Source organism: Habropoda laboriosa, unplaced genomic scaffold (assembly GCF_001263275.1).
Source record: "Habropoda laboriosa isolate 0110345459 unplaced genomic scaffold, ASM126327v1 scaffold333, whole genome shotgun sequence".
Taxonomy (NCBI): domain Eukaryota; kingdom Metazoa; phylum Arthropoda; class Insecta; order Hymenoptera; family Apidae; genus Habropoda; species Habropoda laboriosa.
The window spans coordinates 597,953-620,854 of NW_017100500.1; the positions used below are offsets into that span (position 1 = coordinate 597,953).

A 22,902-nucleotide genomic window follows, 5' to 3' on the forward strand; every position below is an offset into this window, starting at 1 on the left:
CTGATATTTCAAGTAGCACCTCCTTCGATTCCCCTGATTTTTCCCCTTTTCTGCACCAACGAGAAACGTTGCTCAAGTGTCAAACGACGATTTTGATGAAATTTATGTACGTTGTAGTCTTAAAAAGAATATTTGACTTGTTTTAATTTTGTTATCGAGAATAGTCGATATGCAGAGGGTGAAAATGACCCTGAAAATAAGGACGAAAATCATTTGGGCGTAGGGAAATGTTTTAAGTGAAAACGTTGCATGTTTCGGAGTGGTAAATTCAGCTATGCAAATATTTTTCAGAAAACTTGGCTTGTTCAAATAATACGAAAAATTGAAAAACTTTAGTTACACAATTTTGTAACATTTCCTTCCAGTTCGTGCTCGCAAATGCACATAGTAATGGAAATATACTATTTTATAAAAATGTTCCACAAAACTGCAAATATTTAATATGTCATTTGGACAAGTGGATTTTTCTGAAAGCTTTTTACAACTGCGACACTAAAAGCACTCTTCCGCATAGTTTCTACAATATCTTTTTCGCCCTGTATAGCTTCAACGATCATTTTCACCCTCTCGATGTGAAATTCAGTGAATAAAAAGAATGCACGTTAAATACATCGTGCATAAATTTCACAAAAATTGAAATACCACTTTTACTTTTCAGTCAATTCTCCCAATACCTCAAACATCCCCTAATCGTGAATTTCACTTCCCTGCAAAATTTCTGCTCGAACCACCCGCATAAGATACACCGTTCCTCATTCTCCTTCGGCCACTCACGAAGCCAGCGAAAACAATGCAGAATGCTACGATAATATTGCAGGAACGCGTCGAAAATACCGGCGCGAGATCGACGACGGGACACGAACGGAACACTTCCACGTTCCTCGGCTAAAAATTCGTGTGTGTTATTTTATCGTGTGCGGTTGAGGCGGGAAAAATGGCCGAGGTAAACACAGAATATCGGCGCGGTTGTGCATCGGCGGGAAGAAGGGTCGTTTTTAGCATCAAAGCACCGAGGCTGACCTTGAGCAATTTACGTACACCGGATATCCACCGTGGACGTTACGAGGTTAAGAGCGGCGGCGGTGGCTAGCAAACGGGCCGTGTGCTGAAATCCCGATAAATTCTCTGGCTGTCTATTACTCAATACGTGGCTGTACTCGAAAACGTTCGGAGAAAGAAACTGAGACTCGTCGTTTCGCCGGGATTGCACGATCCTCTGGCGTGACAGCAGACGGTGCGAACTGATATCAAAGAGGACCCTTGGATAAATATAGAGCTGCCTCACGCTATTTGCCCGTAGAGCGTCAACGAACGAGAATTTATCGCATCCCCTGGGACACTCTGAGCCACGTTTTGCCTCGCGTGGACGATGATAAATAATTGGCGATCTATGCTTGACGAGTAGATTGCGTGCATATTTTCGTGAATGTAATTTAGAAAATAGAAGCTAGATAGGCAAATTTTTTTATTTGCTGAATATTATAGTAAGTACTATATTTCTGGTTTATTTGCAAATTTTCGCTCATTACGTGCACTCTGTGTATTTTCGTGTCTTTGAATTTTCGTGTTATAAATTAGATTTGATTCGTTTATTCACAATTTTCTTTGTTTCAGTGAGCAATTTTAATTAACCAAATTCTGAGCAAGAACTCGAGAATTTAATTCTCGAATAACTCCTTTAACAAGCGTGTCACACTTTTGAACACAGAAAAAAAGCTAGATAGGTAAATAGTTTGAAGAGGATTGGAGGAATTTTAATGTGAACTAAAATGGAATTTATGCAGGGTAGAGTAGAGGGGAGTTGCCTTTTTCTAGCTACCTAAATAAAAGCGAAAAGACCGACGACTAACAAAGTACGATTAATCTCCAGTGTGAAAAGAGACTACGGAAACTGCAACCGACTAATTAACTGTGAAAATTGCCGACGAAGAGTCTAAAATTAGCGACCACTTCTAACAGTTATCGATCCCTCTATTCGCTCCGCTTTTCCTCTTTTTTCCGAATAGAAATTGCACTCGCTTCTTTAAGAGATGTGACTTTAAATTTCATTTAAAACCCTACCCAAAAGGAAGAAAAACAAGTCAAACAATAATTAAAATTCCTTCCATTTAAAAACGTATATGACTTCATTTTATTATTAAACCGAAAAGAAAAATGCAAAGTAAATACTAATTATAATTGATTCTCTTTTGAATTTTTAAAATCTCTCACAAAATCTTACAAGCTATTAAACCGCCCGGACCGTCGCTCAATCACCGACGAATCTAATAGGAAAGAAACAAAGGGAACAAAAGAACATATTCTACCGGTTCGATTGCAATGCCGGAAGATTAGGAGTGACAGAGAGTTTGGATAAAAATTTCCACGGGATCGAACCTAAAAATAAAGAACTACACGGCTATCGACGATCTATCTGTAATCGTGCGACTCGTTCGAAAGATACACAACATCGATGATCCGCGGAGTAGGTGGAGATACCCGTCGTGAGGGGAATTAAGCTCATCATGCTCACGAAATATCAATTGTAGAATCATCGTGCGAGCAACGCGTGTACGTGATGCATTAAAGAAAATCCGATCCACTGTGGAGATATCGAGTATATAACAGAAGGGGACGAGAGGACCCCGCTGCGAAGGGGAAATTTAAGATCTCCATCCGACTAACACAGTTTCAATTTTACGACAAGCATCGGTAACATCGATCGTTCCCTGATAAACGTCGCATCGTCCACGTTAATCTCGTTCGATACCTTCTTGTTTCAATGCCCGCGAGAAACTTCCAGTTACGAACTTGTAATTGTAATTTGCCTCACTTCCGGCGCTTCAGCTGTACCTCGCCCAATGAAATTTCCTCGGTTCGAGCATTTTCCAGAAAGTAAGAAAAGTTCGTGCTCTGTCGTGCTGTGGTACGTTGTCGAGGAAGATGCCTCGAATAATTTGGAGGAAATAGGCAAAATTATTGGTGAAAAATGTAGTTTGGAAATGAAATGAATTTAATACGGTGTTCTGAAAGAAAGGAGAGATTTGGAAGGATGAAACTACGGCGGAGAGAAGAATCACTTTGCTTGGCATAATTTTCAAAGTTAAATACGATTGTCACGATGAAAATGAACGTTCCTTTTTAGTGAAAATTTACAGTCCAATTTATTCCAACGTTTGCATTTAACTGGTTTAAACGTAACTCTAAAATAAATTTCCAATCGCTAACTAAAAATCGCCTCTAGTCGTTAATCAACACGAAAGCCTCCCAATATCTCCGTTTCGATCGCTGCATCGACAGGTTACGATTCTTCTCAAATCCGAAATACCGTTTTTTCGCGTGTCGAAACTGGCTAAAAAGGCGATCATGGAGGACGTTGCACAAAGGCAAGACGCGTACACTGCGAGAAACGGGTCAACAAAGGTGCAAAGAGAAAGAAAGATACGTAGATGGAGAGAGAAAAGCGGCGCAAAAGAGCAAGGCTCGTTTTACCGATTCAATTCAGCGCGAATCGGTTAATTTGCAAGATATTCGACTCGCCTTGCCTCGTAGCAGGTGGAGATACCTGTCATGAAAGGGAAATTAAGGTTCATCGTGCCAACAAAGTGTCAATCTTACGATGGCCCCAGCCGGCCCACACGGGCTGCACATGCGGTGCCTACAACCCAAGAGTAAAATACAAATACCGTGTTCGCGATGGTCAATGCCACGCAATGTACACGCTTCACGTGGGCAGAGACTAATGGTGGCCCATAAGCGCGGATCACCGAACCAAGTAACAGTCCAAGGAACGTATCTCCGCTTGGTAATCTCGATGCCAAATGCCATACACGCTTTACTGCCACGTGATTAATGCTCCCTATTGAAGCTAGGACGATACTCTCCTTGGCTAAACCCCGAACTTACTTCTCCTACTTACCGGCGCTCGTGCTCGGGCCTTGTTATCGATATTTAAAGAAATATCTCGGATGGGGACACGCAGCCGGTATAACCTCGTACGTAAACCTGGACAGTTGTCAGTCTATCCGGTCGAACGCGGTTATTTATCATTGATACGTTCCCGTCGATCGATCAAGTCAGCCTCGAATCGACCGCGGGAGGACGAAGCAAACTGTTTCTCAATGAACTCGTGTTCCTGTGTCACGCTTTACAGAAGGTTTCAAATGGCTGAAGAATGTTGATTATGGTAGTGAAATTTTGATTTTAACAATTTGGAAGAGCATTGCAGTTAGAAGGGGAACAAGTGACTATGTTTTAATTCTCCTAATAAAAAAGTTGAAGGTGATGAAAATTTATTTGAAAAAATTGAATGTCGTCACTTTGAAAGTGATTTAAAATCTGTGACCAAGAAATTTTGAAAAATAATAGAGGTGGTCACGTTACGTGGGTCACCTTAACTAACGTACTTACAGTCGGTAATAGGATAAAAATGAACTAAGAGAATTCCTGAAAATTCCTAAAACAAATAACTGAATAAATTAAGCAAAGAAAACGATAGAGAGATACTTACCGGCACCGTCCCGTTCGCCTTTTCCGCGTCGTTATTCTCCAACAGAGGTGCGCTGCTGCTCTTCCCGCCCATCTCCACGCTGAGCGGTTCCGGTTTCAGCTGAAGACTCGCCGCGGAAGGGGAAGAGGGTGCTCGTGGAGGCGTCTCCAATAGTTCTCCAGAGCTCAGCGAACTACTCGCGGTGGTGGACAAGCCTATCGACAAGACGATTAAACGTGTTACGCACTGCACCGCGATCAAACAGTCGAGATACCGCTAATCTGCATGTTCCACCCATCGATACACCATTAACCCTACGTTAGTTTGGCAAATTCTTAACATTTTGAAAATTTAGAATTCTTATTCTCAATTCGCATCGTTTCAAACTCTCAAATCACTGAAATTTCATCGATGAATCTTAAGATAAAGGCAATTTCAAATTGCAAAAATAACATAATACAATTGTGAAAATTAGAGCGTTGGGATTGCCAAAATAATGTTCACCTTTCCAAGGAAGATCACATGCGATAAATTTCTTCGTATAAGTACTTTGCCATCAACTATCAACTCCCTCTACATCGCACAAAATCGTACTCTAGTACAACCATAATACTTAACGATTGAAACAAATCTCACTCCATCAACAATAAAAAAACAAACAAAAAAAAAACAGAGAAATATCGTTGATACGTTTTCATAAAATTACGAAACAGCACGTCTCATTCACTCGTCCCACGTAAGCATAACACATCCCTCTATCTTTTCTTAATTACGCCACACAGAAGAATTCGCACGCATACGTCCCACCCATTTCCATCCGCTCTCCGAGGGTGTAACACGTCGATACCCATGAAAACTTTTGTCCACGGCAACGGCAAAGGATTTTCCCTTCGCGACGGAACAGCCGCGGATCGGTTAATTGCTTTGCAAATGGACAGGCCTTTGGAAAATATTGTCCCCTCGAAAACACGAGCGGCATTCGCGCCGTGCAATTTGCATGTTCCTTGAACGCGCGACGTGTTTAGAGGCGCGATTAGCACGTCCACGCGTCGTTGCACGTTAATGAAACTCACACAGAGGCAAATTGGTCGGTCGAAGCGGCTTGATCCTCGGCAGGGTGTCGTCGAGGCCGCTGCTGCTGTCCACCGCCTCCTGCGAGTACTGGTCCTCGTTCTCCTTCGTTTGCGTGTGCACGCTCTCACGTTTGATCCATACGTCTTGCGAGTGTTTGTCGTTCCGCGAGCTCAACTTGGACGGTCGACGCCTGATCCTCTCCCAGGTTTCCTTGCGATGACATTTGTTAGACGACGGGGCTGCGAGGAGAAGATGTCACTTTGATGATGCGGCGACGCGGCGAAATGTTTCGGTGATTCGGGAATATTGCAAGCAGGATTTAGGAGAATTTTTCGGTAATCACTCGTTCGGTCAATTTGCGAACGATTGGAAATATGATAGATAGCTCTATTTGCGTTTCGAGATCGAGGAAAATAGAGGATCGAGGGAATCGTGGTTCTAAATCGAGCAGAGGTTTATAGGTACAGAAATATCTTGATTAATGTTAGATAAAATGAGAAGATTCGAATAGTTCGAGAGCATGATTCTGATGGATGGTTAATTTAGATTGGCTACTTCCATATTTGCGCTCGGAACTGTTAGCGGGTAAATTAAGAGGTAAGAAAGTTCGGATTAAGCTTTTCTGTAAGTGGGAACGAGTGATTAGTGGGGATACTTAAACATACATAAGTGTTCTTTAATTACAACTGTGTTCGTATGTTATTATATAAATACATCGATTGAAGTGTTAAAAGTATCCTCCGAATATACATTTCAATTTTTATACATGAAATTTAATAGGAACTTGCCAAAAGTGATCGAAATTCAAATCTTCGAAACTGCAATTTCCGTGAATCTGATCTAAATACATATAAAGATAATTTGACACGAATTGACAAAATAATTTTCTTCTTTCCTGAAAAATTAAGCTTTCGCAGTTTCGCAACTTCACCACTAAAACGATCTCCTTTATTCCATATTACAATTATCATCAAACCACCAACAACTATCAATCCACCATAACTTCACGCATCCAACACCCCGTTGAATGGAGAATTTTTAGAAGAACACAATCGGTGTAAAGTGTCGCGAGGTAGAAGTCGTTCGTGAAACATTCCAAATTGCACGGTTAAACGGTTAAGAGAGCGATGTTCTCGAGGGAAATGCGGGACACGTAGTAACTCCGTTCGAAGAAACGATAATCGACTTACGCTTAACTATCCGCCGGTCGGTGCTTCTAGGAGGGCTGGCCGTGCCGATACCGCTTTCGAGAGGAGATGCTCTGTCGGTCGTATCCGGCGACAGGCTTCCGGAGGAAATCTCGTCCATGCTCTGCAGAAGATCCTGCGAAGAAGACGACGATCTATTGTCGTCGTCCACGGTGTCTTGCGGCGAGGCTGGATCCAACGTGCTCTCGTCTTGCAACGACTGAGAATCCATCTGCGATTCCGCTGCGAACATTCATTTTCAGACGAGAATAATACGCTCCTGTCCGACGATCGATCTTTCAGCGCTTCGTATTATTTCCGCAAATCGATCGTCGAAAGTATCCGACGAACCACGAGTCTGTGGAATTTTTATACAAAGTTTCGACAATCTGTGCAAATTTTCCTGAAATTTCTCGACATTTGCGTGAACGCTTTTTGCGGAAATAATAGATTTGCGATTTTGGATCGATAAATGAAATTTTCCTCGGAATGCAAATTCTGCGTTACAGCAATAATGCTGATTGAATATAAAAAGGTAAGTAGAACGCGATACCTTTGTTTCGTTAAATTGGCTACTAAAATACGGAGAGAAGTGGATATTCAAGTACCGACAGACATGAAACGGCTAAAGTTTTAAGAACGCTCGAATAGTCGTGAGAGTTACCTCGTGGAGAGTCGCAATCACTGACCCATGTGAAGCTGGAACTTCTCGAAATAGCTGGCGAAGTTTGCGTCCCCATGTCGGAACAAGTAAGCGAATCTATCGGCGGACTGTTCGGGCAGCACGAGCCGGAGCCGTTTCGGATCTTCGATAAGAGGGATTGAAGAGAAATCGGTAGCTGAAAGTATTTCACTTCGTTACTACGAGAACAGATTCGATCTTGTTGTTAGTAACGTGCTGTCTTCGTGCAATTTGTGTTTGTTAAAGCGACAAGCATAATTGAAATTCGTTGAAAATTCGAAGAATTTGATCGTTCTAACTAATCAAACGAAAGCTTTGAAATTGCTTTGCAAGTCAGCAAGATTTTCATCGAACTCTCCCTGGTAATATAAAAGAAATACGAAGAGCATTTCGCTTCAAATCTGACAATAGACTCGCAAATAAAACTACCTAGCAGATCAATATTTGAAATATAATAATATTTGATACTGAGTTCAAGAAAATTTGCAAACACCCAAAGAAAATGTGAATCAAGCTTCCTTTCCCCCATGAAAATTAAACTACATCGTAGCTTCTCAACGAAGGAAAAAGGTAGATGTAACGCATATCGAAGTCTAAGGTATCAGAAACGAATCCTTTAAAAAATGAAAAAGAAAACTCATAAACACTCACCGAACCAGATCTCGAATTCTGCTCGTCCATAATCTTCTTCACGTCCACGTTCTCCATCCTGTCGAACTTCCCGCTGTCAACGCTACCAATGGAACCAGGATTGTCATCCTCCGGAAGATCGCAGCTGACACCCACGTCGTTGCCTCTCGATCTCGAAAGCGAGAACTTTTTCAAATCCACAGGACTGACCTGTCTCACGTCCTTATCAGACTCCGACAGCCTCTTCGCCGATATATCCGAGCGTAAAGTCAACGGCGAGACAGCTCTCTTCTTCGACAATCCTTCCTTCGAACCGACTCGTCCGTTCTTCTGCGTCTCGTTCTCCAGACGAAGGAAATCCTGATCGGGCAACGAGGACACTCTGACGAGAACAACATCCTCCCTGCTCTCGTGAAACACAGGCGTGTGTTTCTTCCAGAGAAACTTCGGGAACGGTGATTTCTTCTCCTCCGTCGGCGTGACCGGCGCCGATATCGGCCCGTTACCGTCCAACGACCTCGCACCGCACGAAATCTTGTCCTCGTCCAGGTCGTAGTCAGGATCCATCGCGTTCTGATCGTCGTTACGTCGAATCCTCGCCAGCCTCGGCACTCGTCGTCTCTTCTGGCTCATCAGATTCACCGGAAGACTCGTCTTCCTGTGGGCGTCCATGCGTTGCTGTCTCGGTGGTAATTTCGCGTTCGACCCGTCGACCGTGAGGTTACTCGAGCCGATCTGCTCTGAACCGGCCACCTTGTCGTCGTCAACGTCTTCATTGGTCTTCGAACTTATCTCTATGTGTTTCTTTGGTTGGTCGTAACTGTTTTCGAGGTACTTTGCGCGCGAGCTATCTTCTTCCTCCTCCACGTGTCCGCGATCAAGTTTCGACGGTAGACTAGAAGTGTTCCGATCGATCTGCACGTGATCTTCCGTAAAGCTCATCGAACAGCTATTCGGCTCGTCGTAATCGGAATTCAATGTATCGCCGCTGTGAACGTATCTCTCGCGTCTGGGGATGATGTCTTGGAGATTCTCCGGCAGGCTTCCGCTCTTTCTCCGGCTGTTTTCCACGGAAACAACACGATCCCGCGGCTCGTCGTAGTCGGAGCTCAACAGGAAGCAATAGCCTGTCTCGTCGTTGAACAACTTTCCATTTCGTCGATCACGGCTCTCCTTGTTCCGTCGGGACGATGATCGATCGGTGCTCGCCTCGCACGAGCTTCCAGCGGAACTCTCGCTGTCCGATATCCCGAACTCGTTCAACAGCTCCTTGTACTGCACGATCCTCAGCTCTTCCTTGTTCCTCTTCCGCTCGAGCTCTTTCGTCAGCTCGTTGATCTCGTTCGCGATGATCGTGTTGAACTCAGCGAGGATGCTCTTCGACCAATCGCCGATGTCCTCGCCGGCGTTGTTGCCCCTGCTAGTCGCCGAGTTCTGTCGTCTGAACGTGCAGCTTTTCGCGGGTAACGATTTCACGTTGTAGAGCTCGGTCGCGTAGCTGGGAGTTTGCACCGGTGCAGGTTGCGTGGGATACTTTGGCTCGTCTGTAACGATCAGGGGAGTCGACGGTGCTGACTCGATGATTTCACCGATCTCTTCCTGTTCGGGAGAAAACAGAGAGAAGAATTGTTAGTGGACGCGTGTCTCACGTTTATTTAATATAATAATAATGTTATTCGTTCTTCCAAATAACTTTTACTCAACACTGAAGTAACGAAATTTTTAAAAAATTCCTGAAAGTTTCAAGGAGGCTGATAACCTTTCAACCTCTTCAGGGACGAATTTTTAAAGTTGGGAGATTATGTTTTCCACATTTTCCCTATCACAAATGTTGGAATTTTCGGAAAAATTAAACACATACGTGTCAGTGTCACCGAAAAGGTGAAAGGTTAAGGAGAGCGAAGGTGTTTTTCTCCAAAATTGTCCGAAGATAATAATTATTCCGAATAAAAACAAGTTTTCTTATGGAAAATGGCAAAAATCTTTACTTCATTATTGTCAGTCGAATTTTAATTACAAATCTCTCGCCGAAGAGAGGCTGAATCGCTAGGATCAAAGGGTAGAGCAAAACGACCGACACAACAGCGGTATCGGAACGAAAGGGAAACGCGTAGAGTGGTGTAATACCCGTAGTAGTAGCTGATGGGATCGACATTGGCATTACGATTCCCTCCAAGCTCGTTTCGCTCGATTATGTTACGGCAACTGTTAGAAAGCGATATTAATACCGTTCTCGAGAAACGGTGCGTCTCGCAACTTAATCACAGAGCGCCTAGTTGAACGTCGAACTGAAATGTCAGCTAACGAAATCACAATCGAGCGTAGATTGTAACGTAAACGTCGAAGAGCTAATAACAGCCGACAAACGCAGTTTCCTACGGTTCTGCAGCTTAACCTCTTATTCCGCGAAAGGAAAGGAGCTTTCCAGTTGTATCTCTTCGGCTACCATTTACTGATAAATCTCGACGCACACGGTGAAATGGAACTTGCTCGTTTCGCCGAACAGGTGGTAGGTGTTTAAATCGTCCGCGCATAAAATTGCCCATAATGAAGAAGTTACGACGTCGACTTGGCAAAGAAGGACACACACCAGGCTGGCTGGTGATAAAAATGAAAAAAATCATACGAACCGGGGCTTACTCTTTTTCCAATTATTTCGCACCGTACGACTGGCCATAGAAAGTGATGCTTCTAATTTATGGGCTGATCTTCGCCGTAGACAAGGGTCAATTAACCTCGATCACCGGTTTAGAAACCTGTTCAGTTTGTACGACACTTGTTCGACTTTTCTACTCGCTCGTTCTAGCTAATCTTATGGACGCGTTTGCCGATCGGTGGCTTGCCACGGTTTCACGACACCGAGCCGCCGCCGTAATGGAACCGATTTGGAATAGTTAAAAAGGTTATGTAAGCGATAATAACGCCGCGCGAGGGGGAACTCGCCCCGGTTAATGATGATATAGTGTCTAGCTGCCGGCTAGAGTTGTAACGAGGACCTTACGTATCGCGGCACTAACGTGGAAACATGAAATTCACGTGTAACCGGTGTTGCTGATTTTAATACCGTGTCGGTTAGTACGTCCTGGAAGGAACGTTTATCGGATTACACGAGCTACGAGCTGCGATGAACCTATCACTTTGCATACACGTGCTATCCAATTTTCCACTTTTTTCACTGTCTTTGGTGAAAATTTCGAAATTGTCAATTGGCACTAATATCTTTCGTTTTTTAATTTGAAATCAGTGGTTCCCTTATCAGAGTGTAGTGTTTCTTAAAATCGTTAATATTTTTCTGCAAAATTTCAAAAGTAGACGATCCATTTCCCAATCGATATTTCCCAACAAGTGCAAAGTTCTATAGCGAGTTTTTCACTTATTCTCAAAGCTTCGCCAATTTTCACGCAGCATGAGAGGTGTGAAACTTCAATCCATCAAGCGCTTTCGAATCGCTAAGTGAAACACCACAAGAAGCCAATATCCCCGACAATGAGGCGAAATAAAAATGCAGAATCTCTATTTGTGCCAGGTTCATCAATCACTATCACCATCCGTGCCCGTAGCCAGGATTCACATTGCAATTTTACAATTGTTACGAGTAGTAGCCGAGGACTCGCGTCGATTTCACGCGTTATTCTTTCCAGTGCTCGTCGTCGAGTTTCTCGCTTTTTCACGGTGAACATTTTCATTTTGCACGGTTCTGCTTCGTCTTTCTCACGTGAAACGTTGGGTTATATTCGACGGCTGTGTCGGTGGAATCTGAGTTTACACGAGCCGAGGACGATTCCGACTGACTCACGTTTCATAGTTGATAGCGAGGACCAAAAGATCGCATCACCTTCGACGTTCAGGCGATCTATCAAGCGAGCACATGTGCTCGCTCCGGCTCGCGTAATGAAAAGCTTGATTAAACCTACTCGCGGCTGGGTCGAATTCTGATCCCGTGGCTGAGATACCGGGACGCTGATACGCGCGTCTATCATTAATCAAACGGGCGAATAATATTCGTGCACGCGTTCCTGTTAATGCGCCGGCGAACGCGAACTGATCCAGAGAACTCTCGACGAAACGGTGAAATCGAAGAGATTGGAGAATGAAAACTAGGTGAAGATGGAATTTACCAAAGTGGAATTTTTTGTTTATGGATCTCTATCAATTGGGCGAATAATACTTCACGCGTTTATTTTAAGGAGAGAATTTAATTTGGATGCAACGCGAAAAGATCTACGGAACTCTGAAACTGAGAAATTGAAGGCATGAGAATGACAATCTGTTAAAGATGAAATTCAGGAAAATAGGATTTTCCTGTAATTTACGAATCTCTACTTTTCTCTTTATCGAATGGTATGGAAATCAGAGAGATCTGTTTACTCATTCCGTCATTAGATCTCTCTGAGTTTGCTGATACACATGCACGTTTAGTTTGCTTTTCTACTTAACCCTTTCACTGCGGCAGAATATCGGCAAAATCTTTCGTTTCGAAATTTCAAAAAATTCTAAATTCATCATTTTTAAATTTCTTTTATTAAATTAAAGCGAGAGTACTCGAGGGATTGAATTAAAGCGAAAATGTACCAAAAGTCACCAACAGTACAATGCGAGAAAATGTTCAAATGCCAATAGCAGTGAAAGGGTTAACTGAGAAATTGAAGACACGAGAATTTACGAAAATGGGATTTTTCCTTTTTCTGTGATACGAAAATCAGAAAGACCTGTTCAATTATTTCATCGCTAGATCACTCTGAATCTTCCAATACGCGCGGTACGTTCCCTTTAATTTCCTGTTTCTCCTATAAACCGTGCAATTTCGTCTTTACTTGCATCCCATTCTCACGTCTTCAATTGCTCCTTCGTCGAATCGTCGTAATCCTTCTTCCTTCCACGTTCAACGAGAGCCACTTCGTTCGTACTCGTTTCGCGGCTCGAACGCGTTTCGTCGCAGCCTCCTTTAATCCCATTCTCTTACACGTTGAAATTGGACTTGGAATTATCTTTAACTAACTGTAAATTCAATTTGCACGGGATTACCAACGATACGTGGCGCGCTCAACGACGCTATCGTAAGACGATATCGATTGCAATTCCCGCTGCGAGGATCGACGAACGAGATGCATTTAATGTCGAGAGATCTCGAGGTAACGCGGCCGCGAAGTGGTGCCTAGTTTGGTAGCCGAGGTCAATTCTCCTATCCTTCGGGAGATTTTCGTTCCCAACGTTCGCGATGAAATTACAAACCGTCGCTCTTTCCTTCGTTTAATAGAATTTCATTTATATCCTATCCGAGTGATTGAACAATATTCCAAAGTGCTTCTGAGCATCTTATCCTACACCGACTGCCTTCCAAATTAAAATTCTTCTTAAGAATCGTATTAATTTCACGAGTAAGTACAGTACACTTAAAAGAAAAATAGAAAAAAATCGATAACTCATTGAGGAGATGTATTCTGGACCGCGTATGCTGCGTCAGTGGCAGTGACCGTGTTGGTCATTGACCAGTGACGCCACAGATCTACAAATCGTGGATTCGAGAAATAGAAAACGCACATGCTGCGTCGGTGGCAGTTACCGTATCAAAGCGGCTAATCAATAACGAAAAATTCAAGGCAGAAAGCTTCTTTACCCTAAGGACTTGGAAAACTTTTCTGTTTCCTAGACAAGATTATCTCTTCGAAGGGATTTATTTCTCCAGAGACAATCGCGGTCACGAGAGCGCGAATTAAACGGTTGCAGTTGCGTCAACGACGCATCGAGAGGAGAATTAGCGGCGTGGCGCGATCGTTTGAACGGTAGAAAGATAGATACATTGGAGCACAGATTAGTCACCGATAAGAATCCGATGGACAACGCCGTGATAGTTATATTCCGTTGTCCCACGTAAGTCAGCTGCTGGCTCGGGGCGCACAATGCAACACCCGTGTCAGGACAATAGGAAGCTCGTGCTCGATGATTAATCGCCAGGCTGGTTATAATAACGCGAACCCGCAGCCAGACACGTAACTAGGATTTTATTGCGATGGGATCGAAAGCCGAGACTTCGTCGCAAAGGAAGAAGAGACGCTCGCAAGCTGACCCTAATTAAAGGGATTTTCTAATCTATTGCAATTCGATGGGTTTCTTTCAAAGCGTGTGTAACAAGGTTCTATTCAAAGTGATTTCAATGGATTTTTTACTTGACATATTAGAAAGTTTAATTCAAGAGATAAATAATTGTTCAAACACGTTGTTGACACGTACGAAAAATATGGTTTGGAGATGCCTGCGAACACCCCAGGTATAAAAGTGCACTTATTTGTGCAATTATTTACCTAGCTTACTCCACACGAGTTATTTATTTAATATAACCCCTCAACAATAATTATTGCTTTGTTAAATATAATTAATTTTTAACTAGATTTATCAGTAAAAAAAAGACCTAAAGTGAGAATGACTTTTTTTATGTACATTTTGGGAGAACGAAATTATTTCATTTTATTCGGGAGATGAAAGACTGTATAAAATATTCATTTTGATTAAATTCAGGATGTTTGTACGATCAGTATTGAACTTTAATATAGAGGAATTTGTAATTGAACGTGTTGGATTATAAGGAGAAATGAGTATGTGCCTGTGTAATAGTAACAGCAAAAATGATCAACAAACTGAGACAGATTAATATAAATATATATGTAGAAATAACATAGTAACCATCTGTTTAGTATTAGCGTCTTGTCGATGTTTCTGTTTGATTGATTGCATAGCGACGTGCCTTCCTCGCGTATCAAAATAAAGAAGATTCATAAATAAAATAATATCTTTTAATTTATTACCATAATTCTAATAAAACGAAAGTGCAATATGGTGATACTTTTATGAACTGAATAAAATTGATACCAATTTATGCTTTATTTCGATAAAATAATTCTTCATATTTTCTTCAAGTACTCAATTAATCTCAAACTTCTACTATTTTCAAAAACACATAAATTTTAAATTGATACAGAATGCTTCGTTCCACTAAGATACCCTTAATTTTTCCCACCCAAAATCATTTCTCCAGGCAGCGATTGTTACAGCAATTAACCAAACAACCGGCTCATATGAGAAAATTCCACGGACGTTTTCTCTGATCACTTCGTTGTCCGAGTAATCTCGCGCAAGGAAGAAAACGGTCGCTAAAAGCACGCGAGCGGAGCTTTCACATAAATATCAGCTTGATAAATGTACGGGGCGCCGCGTTATGGATGGAAGAATATTAGAATGGAATCGCGATGCCGATTGTAGGCGTGCATCTGGTTGAGATTAAATGCAATCCCAATCAAGACGATTCACAGCCACTTCCGTGTCAGCCGATGGAAACATTCAGCCCGATTTAACGGCCGACTTTCCTTTAATTGTCTTTCGTAATCAACATCCGAATTGAACGCTCGAATTTAGGTTAAGTCACTGACAGCTCTGTAACGAATCTAATATGCCGTTCACCGCCGGACTTTAATTCTTCCACAAATAGAGCGACAAATGAAACAGAGAAATAATTCTATTATAAAGGAAATATGATAATTTAATAAAAGAGAATTTATCATTTCGTAACATTGTCGATCATTTCCTGACTTTGCTGGCTAGATCATAAAGCGTAGAATTTTTCCAAGACTCGATTAAAATCATACGAGACGTCTGAACAGCGAGCATGAATCGCTAATAACTCAAGAAACTTCCATTCATAACAGAGCTCGCAAGAACGATTAAAAAACACTTCCCGCGAAGCTACAATGTTGAGGCACATAAATTGGACGCTGAAATGCCACAGGGTGCTCCTTTCGAGTGTGCACGAACAATGGAAAATAAATTCAACCCGTTCGCGGCAACGACAAATGTGAGAACCGAAAAGGAAAGTTTCTTCTATAACGTTGGGGAAAGTGGCAATATCGGATAATGGACAAAGCAAATTAAAATCAACTATACATACAAAGAAGCAATCTCTCGATGAACCAAATATTTCTCGCCTCTTCTTCTTCAATTCCAACAAACTAAACTATCGACAAATTAATCACACGTCTTGTGTGCTCGCACTGAAGTTCTCTCAGATTCGCTTTTCATTCAGGAAATCCGCGAAAAAGCTCGGCGTAATTCACGCGAAACGCTCGCGTTCTGAGTGGAAATAGTTGGCGACCAAGTCGCGTTCAGTTATTAAATCACGATTGCACGTGATTCATAACGGTGCCCGTTGGGCAAACGATAAAATTTTAAATATACCATTGTCCCGATCGCTATTAGCGACCACGGTCTTGCTCGTACATCACCGTGTATTGGCGCGTACCTCACGACTCCGCAGAGCTTGCCGATTTTTCATTTCCACGTGAGCTCGGCGCGCTCGCGCGTTCACGTTTCTACAACGCGCGTAGATTTCCGCCTTTAGCCTAGGCACAAATAGAGATATCCGTGGCATAGGTGCCATTACAGGAGACGCCTACAAAGTCGACGGTGTTACGAAACGGCAATATCTTAACCTCTCTCGAAGGATATTGGCTCACCTATGCCCATTAACATAAACGTTATTTAACACGCTCGCGCTGGGAATGCGTGCCGGCCAATGATCCGACTTATACGACCTCGTAAATTAACGATATGTACCGTGTGCGATTAAAACATTTCTCTGTTTACTTGCGGGAACCGGGAGCTTTAGGGGGCAATTTTTAGGGATCTTTTTGGGGGGAGAGTTTGAATGGTGTCGAATGTAGAATTTCAGGTTCGTGTATTGTTGCTTGGGACATTACGGGGGCAAGTGAAACTGAAGTTAAGGTACTATTACGCGTGTTCGAAGATTTATAAGGGTAATGGAGGCGAATCGTAAATGCGATATTAGTTTAGTTTCGTTTGTAAGGGGAGTTATGGTATAGGGATCGTGAGCATTGTTAAGGAATGAGAGTAAAATAGAAGATGTCATTTTGTCTTTTTCTCCGAAAGTTGTTTGAAAAAATTTGAAGGAATTTTAAAGTAATTTAAAGGAATTGTTAAAGAAATTTTTGAAGTAATCTAAAATAATTTAAGAAAGTAATTTAAAGAAATTTTCTATATTGAAAGTTCCATCATTTTGGACACACCTAAAAATTCGAAGTTATAGTTAAACAAAAACCTAACCATCTTAGAAAATTTCACTATCTTTATTTTTAATTACCGCCAATATCAATGCCGACAATTCAGTCAATACAAAAGCATCGATCTCCTAATTGATACGCGAAGAGAACGTTAAGGAAGACGCGAACCCTTTGATTTCATTGTACCTTTTCAAATCAGTCCGGTGCATCTCTACGGTTTCGAGCATCAAGCGTAAGAAGAGTCAAAGTATTTTCAGCAAAGGGTTGAAAGTACTCGAAGCCTTTCGCTCTGCGGGAACAAAAGGCGGGCGAATGAATGACCAAATGGAACCATCGAAACTTCCGACGGCAATTCGCTAATGATCACTGTAGCGTAGTAGGTCAGCGAATGAAGAAAAGAACGAGCTTGTCGAGACAAATAATTCTACAACTCGAAATTGACGATACGTCAAACTTTGTCACGCTTCGTGAATAAAAGTGAAATGCAAATCAAGAATATTGGCCTTAGTAACCTTCGTTTAAGACGAGACATAAAGTAGATCTGAATTTTACACCCTGTCAGACTGATCGTAAAAATTGTCACAAAGTAACAAGCTTCCTCTTCGTTCAAGTGATTCCTCCCTTCGTTCAATTCAACATAAATAAACTAACTGGTGTCTATATATAATAAAAAAAAAAAACAAAGAAATAGAATAATAAATAGATTCACAAAAAATTACGAACACAGTCAGTAAACTCGTATATTTTTGAGTTAAAAAAATAACTGACTAATCAACTTATGTTCCTACATTTCATAAAAATTTAATTTCGATATAACTGAACCATTGACCTAGTTATATGTCGAAAAACAAAATTTAACAAATAATTCATGAAATAAAATACGTTGAACAACGCATAAATCATTGGTTAAAAAATTAACAACACTTGTACCGATCCACAGCAAAGAATAAGCACAGACGGTACGAGAATTCTCAAGCACCGTGAACAAGAAAGAAGCTGCACTATGCAGTTCAGTAGAACTTCCTGCGAGGCACTAATGTAACACATCAGTCACCGGCCGATTCGAGTACACACAAACGAATTAATTAAAAGACCCGGCGACAAGATCTAAGAGTGACCTCTCGATCTCCACGGGATGATTTCACCGTGTGTCGTGCCGAATCGGCCTCGTTTAGCCGCGAGACAGCCGCGGCACGCGGTGAAGAAAAATTAATAAAGAAAATATCGAGAGGCGCTCGTTAGAAGAAGAGGAATCCGGTCGTGAGGAGTGCGCCGGTGCACGAGAAACGCATCAAAGTCACCAATATACAACCGTCGACCGGTCCATTAGCGTTTTTATTAATGTACCCGGAGGACAGAGAGACAGCGTGGCCGCTAATGACACCGATCGTTCTCCAGTCATTAGGTTTCCCTTTACCGCGAAATTTTCCCATAGGCCCGAGCGTAGTACACGTGCGTATCTGAAACCTGAAGAACAGAAGAAAAGAACATCGAACACCGTTTCCAATGGGAGAAAATCGGATTTTTCAATGTGACACCGGCAGACACCGGCAATTAGCGCAATTTATTTACTTTCACGGTTGAATTTAGCACCTCCGTTAGCGTATTTATCAAAGCGGTAGTGTGGCCGTTTTATATTGTCGTTAAAGCGTGGATCGTTTTGCGTTTCTTCCATCTGCTGTGTCGCGCGATTAATTCCCTGGAAATCTTTCGATCCTCGCGTTTTTCCCCCGTATTCACGGTTGTATACTCTCGCTTGGGAGAAAAAGTTGAATATTTCGCCACGGACGTGAGTATTTTCTCTAATTCATTCGGGATACGTTGCAAGATACCGAAAGGTTTGACGATTCGAAGAGAAGAAGAAACGTGATCATTAATCTCTGGTAAAGCCGCGTATACTTTTATCAAAGTCGTCGAGCCGAACGACAAAAAAAAAAAAAAAACGAAAACAGAAAAGAAAAGGTGGAAAGAATAAATTGAATTAACACGAAGAGTAATCGGCGATTTACAAGAACATTAATTCTCGATAAATGAACGTCGAAAGATTTATAGCAACGCATAAATTATCGGGTAACTGCAACGTGTCCCGGTAACAGAATCATTCCGCGACAACTCAATCTCAGAGAGTGCAAGAAAACGTTCATTAAATTTCCATCAGCCCCTGAAAAATGATTTCACCGCGTTCCACTGTGTTTCCAATGTAGAAACGAAACTCTCGATAGGGGTTTTTTCTTCTTCTTTTCCGCGCGCGAGAAAATGATATTTTCATTACACTTTCTCTGATTCTTCGTTGATCGGCAAACGAACCGTACGTTTCAATCAAGAAATCCGTTTCCCCTGCACGGTCTCGTACGAACACGGCGAGGCGCGCGATCGTTTCTGGAAACTGGGACGTGATTCGGTCTCTAGGGACGGCGACGATCATCGTCGAGACTCGTCCTACAAGCCCGTGACCTGCAACGTTTAAAATTTTTTCTCCTTTCGACGATGAAAGCCGCTTGTCCCCCCCCCTATGTTCGAGCACATGCCACAACGTTGCACAAGCCTTTGAAATTCGACGATCGGGTTCGATCCCTCGGCGCTTGCCCTCGACGTGATACGAATCACGTTTCACTTTCACGAATAAACGAATTTTCCACCGTAGTTCCGCTCGACTTGCATAGTTTCCGCGAGAGAATCCTTCGTGACGATGGTTCAAATCTGTCGTCGATTTCGTGGGAATAATGGGTGAAATGAAACAGATTTTTCGGATTGGTCGAAGTTTGATTACTAATCGACGGTAAAGGCTTTGAAATTATTTAATTAGAAATTACATAGAGAATCGTTCGTGAAAATGATTGAAACTTATCTTTGATCTCATGGGAATAATACGTTAAAAAGAATATTATTGGTGAAGTAATTTGGTTACGAATAATAAGGCGTGACTAGGGTTACGCTATGTACCCACACGGTAGTAGTGAGATCTTTTATTAAACGTTGGCTGACGGCTTTCGAGGTCCTGCCTTTCGGCTACGTGTTAATCATCCCTGATTGGTTAACCCGTCCCATCGGTGTTAACCAATCAGGTAATTTCTTTCCGAGTCGCTGCGTGTCCCTTGCGCCCTTGGCGCGCTTTTTCGGGGACCGCAGTGCGACTTAGCGGGGAAGGTTTTCCTCCAGGTCAGGTACTCGTGACCTGCCGGTCCGGGCCTCTGGGCCTCGTACGGCGGACCTTTCGGAAACCCTTGGTTTATGATGCGGCAATTTGCTATTGAGGCCGCCGGAGAAAGTTTCTACGCGGACGTGCATTGTCGAATTTCTAGAAATTAAATAAGCTAAAAACGGTTTCCTCAAAAATAGCTTCTCAAGCGCGCACGTCATACACCGTGCTGGTAGTCTGCTCGCCAAATGTTCTTCGCTGTAGCTGGTCGCTACATTGGAAATTAATCAAACTTTAATTACCAATCAAGAACAAAGCCTCTTTGATTCGCGCATTTATCGACTATTTAATTAAAAATTACTCTCACAGCCTAGAAAGGATCAAAGGTTGCGCGATAGCTGTTTACATTGAAACGAAAAGGTAACACTAATTAACATCGTAGAAGGCGTTAAACAACACTGACAGGAGCAATCGAGACGAGGATCTACCAGAAGATCCCCAACACCCATCTGTCAATCTGGAAATCGAATTTCCTACGAGGAATTAATTCGTTCAGAATTTATTATCGTAACGTTACGTGTCTCGTGAAAGAGTTACGCAACGTTGAATTATGCTCCAATAAAAGAGTGACACTAATTACCGTCAGAGGGGACGTTAAACGGTGTAGACAGAATTGATCGGAACGAATCAAGGTCTCGAGCAAAAGAATTTCCCAATGCATCAGGGCCGGCGAAAAATTTGTGTAAGCGAGACAGAAACTCGTCTAAGCAGATATAGTGTTGCAACAAGTCAGACGCGCATTCCAGGTAGGAACACGCGTCGTCGAGGCGAGCCAGAGAGTCGAACGTTTATCCGTTCGCGTGGAAACATTAATCTTCCATGTTCGGCGAGGCAAACGATCAGAGAACCAAGTCGTCTCGTGTCGAACGTCGTGGATTATATCGTTAAATGCGGGGCGCCACGCAAGAAAATCCGTCCGTATAGTGAACGTTCGTTGCACTTGTTCTAAATCTCGAAACGAAACTGGAACGCGATTTACTCCGGGGACACGGAGCCGCGTCATCGTAACACCGCTTCGAGATCCGCTCGCGTTCCTCCGCTTCGACACGACAGAAAGCCAGTTTCTGCTCGCTTATGCAAGCGTTACCCTTTGGACTTGGCGAGCACATATTTTTACGTTAATTGACTTCGTTGTTGGAGTGCGTGGAATTTTTATACCTACCTGAACCGTAAGGTGATCCTGTCGATACAAGGAGAAACACGAATTTAAACGAGCTCGATCTGCTTTTGTAAAATTGATGAATATTTTCTTCTTCTTCTTTTTTACTTTTTTGCAACTTTGCGTTTCACGAAACTGACATTCCTCGGTGTTTAATAAAAGGGATTGAAATTTTTTTATTCTGGGAGAAACGTTATTTTAAGTTTGGATTACTCTGACGAACACAAAGTTGTAATTTTAATTTTGTTATTTATAAATTCAATTTTTGAGATAAATTCTGAATTTTCGCAATTGTGAGAATTGCAGGAATAAAAAAGTTTTGCAATTGTAAAAGTGACAGAAATTTTTAACAGGAAAGTGAAGGGACTCCATTTATCTCATCTGTCAATTTCAAATTCCCCTTATCCCCAGATCCACCGATAAAATTTCAATGGATCGAAGCTTTGAGGCAACGCAAACGAAAAACAAATATTCCAAAGTCTAAAAATTCAGCAAATCAACGTAGACTTAACTAAATTTTCTAATTTCCAATACAATCAACTTTGAAACGAGACAGGAATATTATAAAACATTTAGTGAAACATATTTCAACAACGTTTCATAAGATCACATTTGCACCGTTCGAAACACGTCTGCGTATTCGAGTGTCATTTGAAAAAACTTCCAATCAGCGAAACGAAAAACAAAAAAAAAAAAAGGCAAAAATCCCTTTTCATACAGTTGAATAGTGTTATTACGCTTTCTATCGTTCTCGTTATCAGGATCGAAACAATGGGCCACGAATTATAAAACGAGAAACTGTTCGATAACAGATGGATACAGAAGCGGATCTGCTGGAATGCGTTGGAATCGTGCGATTCATGCACGGATAAAAATCCATCGGATTTCACTTTGCCGTTTCATTATGTCGTTCGCCCGTGAATCGAGCCTCTGCTCGCGTTTAGCCACGCTTGCCAGCGAAAAAATAAAAGACCGGCGAAAAACTGCAACGGCGATGAACGAATTCTAAAGAGAACCAGGAAACTCTGATCGTTTCTCTTCCTCCCACTTTATTCCTGTTTTTCCCAAATGTATGTCGCGAAACACGAACGAAAACTCTACGAATGGTCTATTCGTAGTCTGGAAATATCGATGGAAAGGCTCATTAACCCTTTCGTAACCGAATTTTTTTTATTTAATTTCTTGTTAATATTAAACTGAGATAAATTTTTATTCGAATCCTCAAGTGAGACACGTGTGCAACCCTTTCGCTACCAAATTATTCTTTTTTAAATTTCTTATTAATTTTAAATCGGGATAAATTTTTATTCGACATATGTGTAACACTTTCATTAGCAAATTATTTTTCTTAAGAATTTCTTATTAACGCTAAATTGAGATCATTTTTATTCGAATACTCAAATGAGACAAATGTGTAACCCTTTCATTAGCAAAC

The 22,902-nt window shown here is 42.0% G+C and overlaps 1 protein-coding gene across 1 annotated transcript in view; it reads right to left on the minus strand.

Moving 5' to 3' along the window:
• Nucleotides 1-4,372: 4,372 nt before the first annotated feature.
• Nucleotides 4,373-22,902, minus strand: part of LOC108576123 — a 111,506-nt gene continuing 92,976 nt past the window's right edge. The window contains exons 2-6 of the mRNA XM_017939052.1: nt 8,063-9,640; nt 7,394-7,568; nt 6,733-6,972; nt 4,490-4,683; nt 4,373-4,435 (exon numbers count right to left, since the gene is read on the minus strand). Of these exons, the coding sequence (XP_017794541.1) occupies nt 4,373-4,435; nt 4,490-4,683; nt 6,733-6,972; nt 7,394-7,568; nt 8,063-9,640 (2,250 nt within the window). The remainder of the gene's footprint in view (nt 4,436-4,489; nt 4,684-6,732; nt 6,973-7,393; nt 7,569-8,062; nt 9,641-22,902) is intronic.